General features: G+C 53.2%; 1 protein-coding gene across 1 annotated transcript in view; it reads right to left on the reverse strand.

The window, feature by feature from the left end:
• Positions 1-2,362: 2,362 nt before the first annotated feature.
• The window catches only part of Tspan15 (tetraspanin 15), a 43,293-nt gene continuing 31,146 nt past the window's right edge, over positions 2,363-14,509 (reverse strand). Inside the window, exons 4-8 of the mRNA XM_021205439.2 lie at positions 9,304-9,399; positions 6,857-6,973; positions 4,994-5,041; positions 3,881-3,997; positions 2,363-3,404 (exon numbers count right to left, since the gene is read on the reverse strand). Of these exons, the coding sequence (XP_021061098.1) occupies positions 3,255-3,404; positions 3,881-3,997; positions 4,994-5,041; positions 6,857-6,973; positions 9,304-9,399 (528 nt within the window). The 3' untranslated portion in view covers positions 2,363-3,254. The remainder of the gene's footprint in view (positions 3,405-3,880; positions 3,998-4,993; positions 5,042-6,856; positions 6,974-9,303; positions 9,400-14,509) is intronic.

Here is a 14,509-nt window from a genome sequence, read left to right on the forward strand (position 1 = left end):
ATATATAATAAAGGGCTTGTATCTAGTATATATATAAATAAATAAAGAGTTCTCCAAACTCAGTAATATGAAAACTAAAAATCCAGTTTATTAGTGGATGTGGATGTGTGTATGGTGTGTGCATGGGTGTGGTGTGTGGGTATGTATGTGTATGTGTGTGGTGTGTGTGTGTGTCTGGTGTGTATGTGTGGTATGTGTGTATGTGTGTGTGTGGTGTATGTGGTCTTTGATCTCATGGGCATCTTTGAGTTTCAGGCCGGTGAGTTTCAGGCCAGTCGGGGTTACATAATGATTCTCTCTCTCTCTCTCTCTCTCTCTCTCTCTCTCTCTCTCTCTCAACAATGACAACAACAACAACAACAAAAAACCGGTAAAAATGCCCATTGACTGGTAAATGCATAAACTAACTATGGTGTGTCCATACAACGGAACGGAAGATAACTTGGCCAAAGAAATGAATGGCTTTCAAAATAAGTATGTTAAATGGTAGTAGCCAGAGCCTTAAAGAGATCTCATGAGTTCTGCCTCGTAAAAGCTTTAGAAAAGAGACTGATGACCATGCAGGGACGGAAAGCAGCTGTGGGAGGGGGCTGCCTTGGGAAGCAGCAAGCAGTGCTGGGGAGAGCTAGGGTGAGGGACTGCAAAGATTAGAAGAAAAGTCTTTAGGGCAATACATATGCTCATCATCTTAAATTGCATCCCTGGCTTTGTGGGCTCTGTGTTCCCCTCCACTGTATAAACCAGAGCCCCATCTTAGTTATTTTTCTCATTGCTATGATAAAACACCAGACAGAGCAATTCAAGAAAGGGTTTATTTTTGGTCCATGTTTTGACCTCACAGTCCTCCTGCCTCCACCTCCTGAGTGCTGGATTACAGGCACGGATCAGCCCCCATGCTCAGCAAATTACTATTTACTTGTGCTGTGCACATTTCAAAAGGAAGTTTCTTCAACAGTTTTTTTTTTTTTAATTTTCACAGGAAACCAGGGTCCCTGAACACATTTTTCTTGTATCAAAAACCTTCAAAACTGAAGCCCATGTGGGTGAAGAAAGGGACTAATCTTGAGGGTTATTATTGTTTTTTAAAAAGGATTTATTTATTTATGAATACTGTCGCTGTCTTCAGACATAGCAGAAGAGGGCATCAGATCCCATTACAGATGGTTGTGAGCCACCATGTGGTTGCTGGGAAATGAACTCAAGATCTCTGGGAGAGCAGTCAGAGCTCTTAACCACTTAGCCATCCCTCCAACTCCTGGAAGGTTAGTCTCTATCCTTGAGAGATAAGGTGGAAAGATGGTGCCCTTGGCATTGGGTAACAGAAAGGTGCCATAGCAGGTGAGCCCCGACACTGGCTGGCAAAGTTCTGTGGGGTTTTTTTTTTCTTGAGGGGCAGAGACAGCTTTGTCAGTTGGAGGGCATACAGGAACTCAGGCCTGGGTAGGCACCAACCTCCATCCTTGATGGCGGAGAGAGGAAGAATGACAGAGTCACCAGGCTCTGATCCCCTCTTACTGCCCCAGCCATATTGCTATACCACAGGATTCCGAGAACGGCTAGAGCCAGGGCCAGAAGGCTCACCACCCAGCCCTGTTCCCTGATCAAAGGGGCTCAGTGGAGCCACAAGACAAAGAGCTTTCAGGCCCCAAATTCCATAAACGGGGAGTGGTGGAACACACCCTCGATCCCAGCATTCACAAGAAGCCCAGGAATCTGAAGCTTAAGGTCATCCTCAGCTACACAGCGAGGCCAGCCTGGACTACGTGAGACCCTGGCTCAACAACCAAAGGGGGATAGGCAGAAGCATCGTTAGGGAGCACGGGAGCAGCAGTCCCGGCCATGCCTGGATTCGCACACCTAGGAGAGTCCATCTTTACACAGACGCAACTCAAGTAGAGGTTCTTCATACGCGGACCCATCCCTCAACACGTTGGTGAACTGTGCCTCTGTTTCCATATTGACAAAATTGAGGTTACAGGGATGACTACGAACAGCTGTGAGCATCAAAAGAGTTTCCATCTATGCTGAATGTTTAGGTCTGGCCCCTGATGTGTTTGTTCATGGTCACGGTGCTCTTTTTAAAGCCCCGCCTCCACCCTTCCTCATACGGAACTCAAGCTTCCCTGGTGAGGGGAATTTCCTACCCCAGGCTTAGCTGGGTTTGAGATTCTTGTTTTATATCTATTGCCCTGTCTAAGAATCTCACAGAAAACCTAGAAACCCAGGCAGGGTTGGGGTGACACACACACTTGGGCTGACTGCTCCTGCAAGGCCGGCTGTCTCCAGCAGGGGGCGGCAAGCACCAGGCTTTGTTTGGCATGGCTCCCTGTATATAGTCTACAGATCCCTACCTGGTTACTTTGTATAACGCGGGGAAGACTTGTGGATACCGTTCTCCTACCCGAGCCCAGGATTCAGCTACTTCTCCATGTAACCATTTCTCTACCTGTGGACTGGTAAGTCTTACTATTAGTTTCCCGTAGTGTGTGAAATACGAATGCTGTACATTCTTCCTCCCTGGCCTCAGCGCCCCAAGCTATACCAATCTTCACCCTGGGGCAGCCTTCTCTCAACCCGACAAAAGACTTCCAAATAACACCAATGAAAGACCACCCCCCAAAACACATCTTTATTGTTCAATTAATGAACTAACAACAGGGAGGGGTGAGTGGACTCGGTTGGGGGTGGCTAGTTTTGAGTAGCCAGAAACTCTTGTTAATTGTATACAAAACACAGTTATTTAAAAAAAAAAAAAAAAGTAAAAAATGGGTGGACAAAGCAGGAGCCTTACGGAGGACAAGGCACCTGGAAATTTGAGACACGGTCCAATCTCACCTCTAGAGCAGTGTACCAGGGCTGTACCCAGCACTTCCCTATGGAACAGATACACTCCCTTCTCTCCTTTAAAAAAAGAATCACTGCAAAACTGCCCTTGAAGGGGCATAATGACCACTGGGCAAGGCACTGCCAGAAATAAAAAGCCCGCACGGAGCCCCGAGCTGCCGTCTCTGGGGCTCAGAACTAGAGCTGGGCTATCCCTGTTCCCTGGGATCCCGCAGGGTTCAGCTTTCCCCTGGGAGGAGTGGCCATCAGACACTATACGCAGGCACACACACCCTGGGCTTTGGTCGGTGCTGCGGGTGGGCAGAGGAGCCGCAGCTGGTCCAGTCCAGCTTGTGTAGACTTAGATGCACTTTGCAGTACAGTCCGGCTGGGGGCTGCTGTGCCGGGCCAGGACAGCGCCACCAGCGTAGCTAATCGGGATAGCACAAGCAGCATCCAGTGCCTGCCGTGTCCCTGCTGGACTTGGCACCAGGTCCCAGCAATCCATCCGTGACAGAGTGCTCCAAGATAATGTCCTCCACACGGGTGATGTACAGTAGGGTCAGCAGCACACCAAGAAACTGAGGACAGAGAGGGAGCCGGTGAGAGCCTGCTGGCACATGGGCATCCTTCCCTGGCAGTTCCCTCCCTGGGAACTGGGCTGGGGAAATCAAGACATCCCAGCACCCACTGCCCAGGCAGCCCCAGCCTGGACCTCCTCTACCCTTCCCAGGAATATGGAGACTTCCTGCCCCTGTGCATTAGCACGGCCCCGCTATGCTGCTCTTCTGCCTCCATCCCAGCTCTGCCACACCTTATCCAGGAGAACCTTGGGGAAGTCACTTCATCCTTCCAATCCTCCATTTCCACTACCGCCATTAAGCAGATGTGCTAATCGGTCACGCCAACCTCACTGACGGACTGGAGGCAGAGCCAGTGCAGAGAGAGCAACCGAGGCTACTCTGCCTCTCCTTTCCAGACCCCAGCCCTCCCAGAGCCTCTGAACCCTTCTCCTTCATCACTCAGCCCAGCTTCATCTGCACTCACGACTACCCACCTGAGGAAGCAGGATGCCCAGTAAGAGGCCCGCCATGATGGTATAGTTGTCCATGAACCATATCAGCACGGCGTTGGTGCAGCCCCGCACATGAATGATGTTCTGTGCATTCAGGCGCTGTGCGGGAAGGGAGGAGGGAGAGTAACATCAGCGTGGGAAGGTGGCCCTGGGTTCTCTAGTGCTGCTCCTGAGACGGCCCTGGGGACACTGGGGTAGCGCTCTGGTGGTGAGAACTGCTGGGAACTGGCAGAGTGTGCCCGCGTGCCTCCCAGATGCCACCCAGGGCTGCATACTGTTACCCGAGCCAAAAGCCTACTCTAGGTATATGTGGAGAGAAACCCTACATGGTTTTAGTGTACAGTGAAGCTTCTAGAATTACTATGTTACATTCTCCCACCAGTGGAAAATCCCTTGCCTTGAAACTTTGTTTCATGTACAAATGATTAAAAACATCATCATTTGAAACTTTGTTTCATGTACAAATTATTAAAGGCAACACCATTTGTGGACAGCACTACCCTCTTGCCCGTATGGCTAGGACTAATCAGACCCACTGAGTTATTAAAAGAAAAAACTAAAAAGACTGGGCACAGTGATTCCCACCTTTAATCCTAGTGCTCACTCAGGAGGCAGAGGCAGGGGAATCTCTGTGAGTTTGAGGCAGCCTCGTCTACATAGCAATTGCAGGTCACATGGGGCTACATAGACTTGCCCAGAAAGCTGAGGCACAGGGACACCCAAGAAGGACTTTCTCTTCCCCAGGGACTCCTGACTATCCCAGGCAGGCAGTACCAGTGTGAGCTGTCAACAAACTGCAGGGCTGGGCAGGCAGCATGGATGGGAGGGGCCCTGGAAGGTCATGATGCCCCCACTCAGATAGGCCTGCCTGGAGCAGGGACTCAGCAAACCTGGCCAGATGACCTCCCTTGGCTCCCTGGTCCTTCTGTGAGTGACATCCAAGGAGAGCTGGGAAATCTGAGTAGCTCTCCGCTAGAAACCCTCCACTAGCTGAGGAGTGGGACAAAGGGAGCACCATTTCTGGGGACAAGAGGAGCACCATCTGGGAACAAAGGGAGCACCATTTCTGGGGACAAAGGGTTTCCAGGCTGTTACCTCCTTGTCGATTGTTTTGTAGCCACACATGGTATTGACAACATCTGTCTGAAACAGAAACACATCGGTCACGATTCTATAGACTGTAATTGGAAGGGCTCACCTTTTACAAAAGAGCCAAGGGCTGGGTAAATAGCCCGGTGGGTACAGATGGAGCTGAGCTCTCCTGCCTCCAGGATTAGGCTCCAGCCTGTATCTTAGTGACCACCTCCAGGAAATGCCCCAGTGAAGAACCATGGGCAGGCCCCCTCCCTGGGGGTTCCTGTGGGGGTCACCCCTCCACCAACAGCAGTCTAAGCTCTTAGCTGGTGGCACCCCTGTGGCACCCTGTGGCTGAGCCAAGCTGTTCCCATTTTACTGGCTCTCAGAAAGGAACTGCTCAAACCACAACTGGGCCCCTGCCAGCTGTGGTTTACCTGAGGGCAAAGCTAGGCCACTGGCCACACTCCCCTGCCCCTTCAAAGCTGGCTTTGCCATCAAAGAGCCACAGAAGTTCCTCTCTGAAAGAAGGGACGCTCTCCAGGGCTTTTATCCCTGGGGACTCAATGGCTGGGCTCTACCCCCATCAAATTCCTTCCCAGGTAGGCCCCAGGACAATGCCTGCGTGGGCCCTGCTTGGTCGCAACCTCAGCCACAGGGGAGAAGTGGAACATCAGATCCAGCCTGGATCCCTGCAGTGACAAGGGAGGGGAGCAGCAGAGGACCCCAGCTCTCACAGGGCAACTTCACTTGGCAATGTTCCAGACTCTGGGTGAGGCCCTACTCACAGGTACCCCGTTTCCATGGTTACAGGCTGGGGTGGTAGGCACAGCTGTTGAAACTATCAACAAGAGACTTTCCAGGGGAGTAAATGTGTATGTGTGGTATATGTATGGTGTCTGTGCTGTGTTGTTTGGTGTGTGTATGTGTTGTATGTGGGGTGTGTGTGTATATGTGTGCATGTGGTGTGTGTTATGTGTGTGTGATGTGTGTGCGATGTGTGTGTTATGTGTGTGTGTGTGATATGTCTGTATGTGTGTGTGTTATATGTGTGTGGTGTGTGTTATGTGTATGTGGTATGTGTGTGATGTGTGTGTATGTGTGATGTGTGTTATGTGTGTGTGTGGTGTGTGTATGTGGTGTGTGGGTTATATCTCTGTGTTATATGTGTGTGTGATGTTTGTGTTATGTGTGTGTTGTGTATATGTGTGTGTTATGCGTGTTATGTGTATGTGGTGTGTGTGGTGTGGGTGTGTTATGTGTGTGTTATGAGTGTATGTGTGTGTAGTAATTGCCAGGCTTTTCTGCTCCAGTCCAGAAACTGGGCAGTTCCTGACATACTTGTCACACATCAGGGCTGACAGGCGGTGACCTCACAGCTCAGCATCCCAGATGACTGGGAGGTGACAGCTGAGAGGCTCCTGCTGGGGAAAGTGGAGGCTGGCATTTACATCACCACATGCCTCTGGCCAGGGCTCTGCTGCCAGGGCTCACAGCACCTGCACTATACTCTGCCTCCAGCGACTGGGTAGAGCCTGCTGCCCCTGCCGGGCACTCTGGCTCTCTGTTGCTGGGCCCAGCCCTGCCAACCTTGGACAAGTCCCCCTAAGTGGCTAAAGCACCACTACCCCAATCGCCCCCCCCCTCCAAAGCTGTTGTAAGGACCGAGTAACTACAACCAAAGCACATGCTAGAGTGATGCTCACTGACACACTCCCAGAGGAAGCTGCCCACGCACCTCCCATTGCCAGGGCCCCTGGGCTAAGGCAAGCACGGCCCCGGCCACCACGTCCTGCCCACTCCCACTGCCTGCTCCACTTGGGCAGAGTGAGAGCTGTGTTTGGCAAACTGGGTGATCCCCACATCCAGCACCCATACAGTTACCGTGTTCCTGATGCAGCAGGTGTAGGGCACCCCGCAGGCCAGGGGCCCGGGGGCGCTGCAGTCGTGGTACTGGTTTTTGCTCCAGTCTCTGTAGTCCTCTCCGCCACAGCACTTGAACTGAGGGGGAAAAGCACCAAGGAAGAGCTGTGATCACTGCCAAGGTCAGGGTCAGACGGCGGGGAGCACCGCTGAGGAGGTGTGTGTGTGTCCAGGGGTGGGGGTTGGGATGGAAGCACCAGGGTGGGGCGGGGGCTCCAGGGCCCCATGAGGCCATACTCTGGTAGGTCAGAGCTATCAAGAGCGGCATGGCCATGAAGAAGTGGGTGAGTTCTCCCCTCTGGAGAACTTACATAGTAAGGCTGGAACTACTTCAATTGGACACCAGGTGGTGACTAGACACTGGGAGGGACGTCTGTCCCTAGCAACAGGTCTGCACCTTCTCCTCTAGACTCAAGCCCCTGTGGAAGCCCTGCTTCACCCTGACCTTGGAGACCCGAATACCTGCCACAGGCTCTCTCCCCTCAGCTCTCCCCTCCCACCTCTACTCTCTGCACTGGGGTCAGCTCCTGGGGCGGGGAGGACAGAGAACAGTCCTGCAGAGTCTAGCTGGGACGGCGTCCTTCTGGGCTCTGCACAGACTAAGTATAGTCATCCGGGGAGACAAGAGTACTGACTAAGTGACAAGAACCGTGGCCCAGCAGACTGGCGTGCCTGCTATCCCAGGATCAGGAATACTACAAGCCAACCTGGACTACATAGTGAATTCTAGTACAGCCTGGGTTACAGGGCGAGACCCCCACTTGCTCCCCCCTCCCCAAATCCCAAATTATACCAATTCCATCTTGGGAGGGGAATGATGTCCTAGGAAGGGATGCTGTGTATCTGGGCATAGGGACATGGGGGGGTGTAGCTTTATAACTGGGAGGACAGAAAAGGCTGCTGGGAGAACAGGACAGTTCATCTGCAACATGAACAAGGAAAAGGCAGTCAACACGCATGTGCAAAGGCCCTGTGAGGGAACGGGGCTGTGTGCGTCTCAGGGGCAGGTGGAGAGGCCAGGGAGCACAGGGTATGTGTCCAGGGAGCACGGGGAATGCGTCCAGGGACCAGCCGCCATGTGTAAATGACTGCTCAGCCAGAGCAAACAGAGCTCTGGGACTGTGTTCCAAGGTAGGAAGCTGAAGGATGGTGTCGTAGAAGTACTGGGACACAATCTGGGTGCCCTTCTGAAGTCGTCACAGTGCCCTGTAGTCCCTCGGGCCTCGGCATCCACAAACACCTATCTATCTGCTGTGTTGGACAAGGGCCATTTTTTCTGCTGCCAGATGGATACACATTCAAATCTCCACGTCACCACTCCAGCTGTGTGGCCACAGGCAAGGCCGTCGCCCTCTCTGGGCCTCGGATGCTTATCTACTAGAAAGAGCAATGCCAACTTCGCTTGGCTGGGTTCTGATTGTAAGAGGAGCCCTGCATGAAGATTCTGCACGAGGCTCAGTGAGCATGAGTCATCCTAGCCCCGCCCAAGGAGAAATTCAACCCCCGAGCCAGCTAGGGGCTGGTTCCAACCAAAGCATCTACCGGGAGTGTGACTCCGCTCTCCCAGCCCGGGCTGGCAGGCACATTGCTGGCACAAACGAATCTCCCAGGAGCTGCACCTGTTTCTTCTACAGAGCAGCACAGAGCCAAAAGGCCCCGGAGTGTGGTGAGGCTGGTCTCCACTGAAGGCTCGCACAGGGGACCAGGCACACCCAATCGCCAGACTCCACCATCACTGTCCTCATCCAGAGAATGAGGGTGACCCCACCGCACTGGCTCTGCTCTAAGCCCCATCATAAACAAACCAAGGGAGTCTCAGCTACAGCAGAGGGAAAGACCAGAGTCAGCCCCCGTGGTGTAGACAAGAAGTCCAGGCCTTGGGACTAAGAGGGAGGCAGGCAAGCCCAGGGAAAGGGTGGCTCCTGCTGCAGCTGTAACTGCTGCACCCACCTACTGGGCTGGGCCTCGGAGAGAGGGGCAGTGTCTCAAGGGGACACAATTATCGACACATTCAAAGATGTGTCAGAGAGAAGGGAGGGGTCTTGTCTGGTGTCCAGTGGAGGAAGCTAGAATTCGGAGAAAATATTCTCCCCACCTATGAAGCAAAGCTCTCCACACTAGAAGAACTGGATCCAAAAGGCTAGACACCAGGCCAGCCAGTCCCGAAGGGAGATCATTGTCACCCAGGGGGTGCGCCCTGGGGCTCTGTAAAGTGGCCAGAGCCATCTGGCTTTGATGTGAGTTTTCCCCATGTTTGAAGGGGCCATCCACAGACCAGCCACCTGCATTGGGAACGCACAGGTCAGCTGGCCCTTCACCCCACTCTCTGTAACAGAAGCTTGAAAACAGGGCAAGGGTCCTGGAGGTTCCCCCCCCCGCCACCTCTCATTCCCCCTCTGCCCGGTCACCTTCTTCTGAACAAAGTCCATGATGTTCTTGAAGTCCAGATCATCATAGTAATTCTCAATTCCTCTCCGGATGTTGTCATTCAGAAAGTCAATGGTCTACCCGGAAGGAGACATTGCCAAGGAAAAGGAACACACATCAGAGGCCAGCCCTGGATTATTCCAGAAGTCCAGGTCAGCACGGAGGTGAGACCAACAGTTCCCACCCACCTGAGCAGAAGGTCCCCGACATACCCCACCCTGAACACCTGACACTGCCCAGACCACAGACATTCACTCCCCAGGCTTCCAAGGTCCAGGCCCTGCCAGGCCGATCTGCCCGGCTCAGCTCTGAAGCAGTGTGTTGGATCTGGGCCTCAACCCTCCCAGGTCCTGGCATAATCTCTCCCTTGCCCAGCAAAAGTCGTGACCATTGGTCCTCCAGCCCATTCCCCGCTCTCATCACCCAACCTCTTGCTTTATAAAGAAGGAAACTGAGTCCCCGGGAGAAGAAGACCATGGGGGTGGGATATGAGGGGAGACAGAGATGAGGACAGACTTTGCTCTGGGTCACAGAGCAGGCTGGTCAGGACTAGAACCCAGGTCCCCTGACACCCTACGTGGGCCCTTCTTCATCCCTTGGTGCTCTGACCCTCAGGCTACACAGTCCCCTCCTGGTTTGGGAGTGGCCAATCTCCACCCGGCAGAGCAAATGAGTTGAGCTCTGGAATGCCAGTCTCTCCCAGCCAGGCTGGGCTGAGATCCCTGGAATACAAAGAGCCTACAGCGGGCACGGCTGGGCGGGTGAGTGGGCAGCCCAGCCACAGGCTTCTTGTTGTGACAATTGAAGCTTTCAGAGCAGAGGCAGAGACTGGGCACAAAGGGGCATTCTTGGCTCTGGTACAGGGCAGAGGAGCCAGACAATTCCTGGGGGTGGCGGGGACCAGCTCCCAGGCCCTGTTGGGGTTTAGTTTCCCATTGGTGAACCAACCCTGGGATCTCCCAGAATTAATCATTAGAGACTAAGCCAAGGGGGAAGGGACACCAAATCTCATAGTCAAGGGACAGTCCCCACTGCCACCGGACCCTGGCATCTCTTATCTCCAAGCCCCCTTCTCTCATCCACAAAGAAGGCAGGCAAATACAGTCAGCCTTCTGGAGGTATCAGGAGTTTGAACCCCACAAAAGTGATTGTGAATGCTGGTCAAACGGTAGGTCCTGGTAACACCGGCATCTTTGCATGTGGGAAACAGATCTCTCGCAGTGTCACAGAGGAGCCTCAGTCCCCAGGGGTGCTAAGGCTCACAGCTTGCCCAGAGGACTTCCTGCAAGGGCAGTAGCCCCACATGTGTGAGCATCCTGGAGCTTGCCTGAGACACCTGCAGCCCTGAGACTAATATATTTGTCCAAGGTCGCCCAGCTGCTGCCTGCCACGCTCCACACTACAAGCTAAGAAGACTCAGGTGTGATTGCCTGTTCCTGAGACCCGCAATAGTCAGAGTGAGCTGTCTGGAGGACCCCATTCCCACCCCATGATGACCAGCAGCAGCACAGACCCCAAAAGGAAAGAGAAGCCATGGGCTTCTAGGAGAGGCTCTGAGGTCATGAAGCACACAGCCCTTCATGGGTCAGGGCAGGGGTTGAGTGGACCCGTCAGCCATACTGCATTGGCAGGACCAGTCAGCACTCAGCTTGACCTCTGTATCCAACCTCGCCTGCCTGTGCCTCTGGGGGAATGTGGTGACAGGCCAGATGGCTGGGGCGGAGTGGGGATGAATAAGAGACAGGATACCAGGGCGAGGTCTGGGTGCCACCCGCCTGAGTGGGGGCAAGGGAATGAGCTCACCAGCCTTGAATGAGGCACTGTCGGGGCTTCGCTGGCTGAGCTAGGCTTGTGGGTGACACCACCATTAGGGTCTTGCCTAGGCCAGGAGGGTAGAAATGTGGCATGTGCAGTGACTTTCCGCTCTCCAGGTACCAGGGCTGGAGACCTGGCTCACTATGGCCCTCCATTCCCCCCCCCCCTCAGCCTTCCTTAGATCTCCAGGGAGTCTCTTCCCTTGGGGATGAACGAGGGCAGGAGGAAGGGGTGACCAGGGTAGGGTAGTGGAGTCTTAATATCCACGCCTCCCCCCTCCCTCCTTCTCCCCCCCCCACCTCCCTCCCTCCCTCCCTCTCCTGATAATTCTAACTAGTATGGTATGTGCTGGCTGCACTCAAAACGGGCCAACAGACCAGGCAGACCCCCACCCCCATGAGAACCCTACCTCCATCTAGTGAGCTGCCGGTAGCCCTGTTGGAGAAGAAGGCCCTGTGGCTGCAGGGAACCTTCTGACCAGACACAGGGAACAGATGGTCCTGGGCCCCACCAACCCACATGAGGTGGTTCTTGGAGTTGTTCTCACTGTTGCAAACCTGCCCTGCCCCTGGAATGGTGTGTGTGGTGCGTCTCCTGGGAACACTGAGGTGTCCCCTGGGCTGTGGCCATTGAAGACAATGGGAGAAGAACAAACTCCCATGATGCACTTAGGTTGTGCGGCTCCTGGATTGTAAAATGCTTTGCTAGCATTAGCAGCGCACAGCGTGCAGGATTCAAGGGAGTTGGAGTCAGTCAGAGGCCGTGCCCCAGTGGGGGTGAGGCACAGAGAGGTGGGAACTCCACTCCCAAAGGCCAGCCATACCACTGTCCCCAGACACAGCTCTCAATCAGGTCACACCAACAGGAGCCACTCCAGCCAGCAAGCTGCCTTTCTCTAGTGCTGCTGTCACAGGCCACGGAGGGACACATGACCCAGAGCAAGCAAACATTGAAGGCCATGTGACTTTCAAAGTGTGTTAAGCCACCAGATAAAGCCACATAGACCTTCCTTTCCAGAATTTGCCATTCGGTCTGCATTTCTAGCCTCAGACGCCTCTGCCTCTTCCCAAAGAAGGCTTGGACTATTTTCAATGAATGTGGCATGTGGTGTAACCCCACGTGGACACGTGTGAAGGGACCCAAGAGTGTTCCTCTCAGGCTGACTGCCCCAGGGTCAAGCCCCTCTGGGGATAGAATTACCCTGGGTCCCTGCAGGATGTGTGGGAGAGGATATATATGTTCGGGTGCTTAGCCAAAGGGGACTGTGGAACGACCAGCTTTCTCCTGCCCCTGGGTTCAAGGAATCCTAAGTGCTGGCTAGTAATGCTATCCCGGGGTAAGATAACCAAGGTGGTGCTGCCTGCCAGTCTCTGGCCTGGCATCAGGGAAGACCAAGACATCCTCTGATCAAGACAGAAAGTGGCTTGCAGTCACCTTGCTTCTATTGGGAGAGGTGGCACGAGGCTGGGGAGCCCTGCCAGCTAATGCCAAGGCCCTCTGGTGATTCTGCTCAGCTTTGCCACCTCCAACACCCCTGATACCCTCATGATGAAACCTGGGGCAAGCTAGGACAGCAATAAGTATGGAGAATCCAGCTCAGGTTCTGGGGTCAAGGCACTGAGCATTTTTCTGCTGGCCCCCAGCTGACCCCTCACCCCGCACCATACGAGCACTGACCGAGGAGCCACTGGGGTCTGGTGGCTGGGTCCCCCTGCTTGCAGCCACCTCACCTGGCTCAGGGACACAGTTTCTTCTCACACCCAAGCATCGACCTCTCACTAACTGGCCTTGGCCGTGTCAGCTGCTCCCCGAGAGCCTGGCCTGGTGACTAGTACTGTCACCACAAAGCACACTGTCGAAAAGAACAGGCAAGCCCATGGTGCTGGACACTGAACTTGTTCTACACCGGCTAAAGAAACCTGCCTTCTCCTGGGGAGCACTTCACTGGGGCACCCTCTTCTCCCTCTTCCCCTCCTCCCTCCTTCTCCTTCCTCCCCTCCCTCTTCTTGTCCTTGCTGACACCTCCCCCACCCAGTAGCTTCCAGTAGCTTCTCCTTCCCCCATGCCCAGCACAGGCCTGGCTTCTGTCTTACAAAATCACATTGCATTAGCGCCAGAAGAGGCTTGCATAGCGGTTTGTTTTCGTCGTTGCTGCTGCTTTTGTTGTCGCTTAATGTGGCATTTCCAGACATCACCAAAAGAGAAAGAGAGAGAGAAATTTGGGATCTAAGAGAAAATATATCTAAAGGAGAGAATAAACCAATGCACTGTACTCCTCAGCTTCCAGAATATATTCTCTCTCTCTCTCTCTCTCTCTCTCTCTCTCTCTCTCTCTCTCTCTCTCTCTCTCTCTCTTTGGTTTTCTGTGACAGGGTTTCTCTGATTAGCCCTGGCTGTCCTGGAACTCACTCTATGGACTAGGATGACCTTAACCTCAGAGGCCTGCCTGCTTCTGCTTCCCATGTGCTGGGGTTAAAGGCGTCCACCACATGCCCAGCTTCAGGTCTTTCTTTTAATTTTTTTTTTTTTTTAAATAGGAACTTACTTTGTAACCTACATAGGACTCAAAGTTGTAATCCTCCTGCCTCAGCCTCTCAAGGTCTGGGATTATAGGTGTGCATCACTATGCCTGCTGTAGTCTAACAACTTTAAATGCTATGATGAATATACTGTGAATTTTTTTAGATAGATAGGGTCTTGCTGTATACCTCTGGCTAACCTGATACTCACTACAGAGTTCAAACTCTCAGCAATGCTCCTGCCTCAGTGCCCCTAGTCCTGGGATTACAGGCATGTGTTACTATTTTATATGTTTGCTTTCTTTTCTTCTTGATTCCTTGCTCATGACCCTATTCCCCAAGGATGGCCAAAAACAAAACAACAAATAAACAAAAACCAAAAAACCTAACCAAAACAAACCAAAACAACAACAACAAGCAAACAAAAAACCAACCAAACGAAACAAACAAGAAACCCTATAGGTTCTATTTTTCAACTTTCCCAGTTCGAGAGGCCACAAAGATCAGCTCTGAGCCATCCTTGTCCGGTAAGCTCACTCCAGAGGGTCCTCTGGCAAACCTTTGAGAGAATGCTGAGCATCTTCAGACAGGCTTGCCCACACGCCTGTCAGCAGTGATCTCTATAATGACTCAGTGTAAGTTTGGAGAGCTGAGCAGGAAGTGTCCTGGAGGAGGCACTGGGAGCTGCGGCCACCTTCTCCCAAGCACCTCTTCTGCACCCGCGGCCACCTTCTCCCAAGTACCTCTTCTGCACCCGTGGCCACCTTCTCCCAAGCACCTCTTCTGCACCCGCGGCCACCTTCTCCCAGCACCTCTTCTGCACCCGCGGCCACCTTCTCCCAGCACCTCTTCT

Source organism: Mus pahari, chromosome 9 (assembly GCF_900095145.1).
Source record: "Mus pahari chromosome 9, PAHARI_EIJ_v1.1, whole genome shotgun sequence".
NCBI classification, from domain to species: Eukaryota; Metazoa; Chordata; class Mammalia; order Rodentia; family Muridae; genus Mus; species Mus pahari.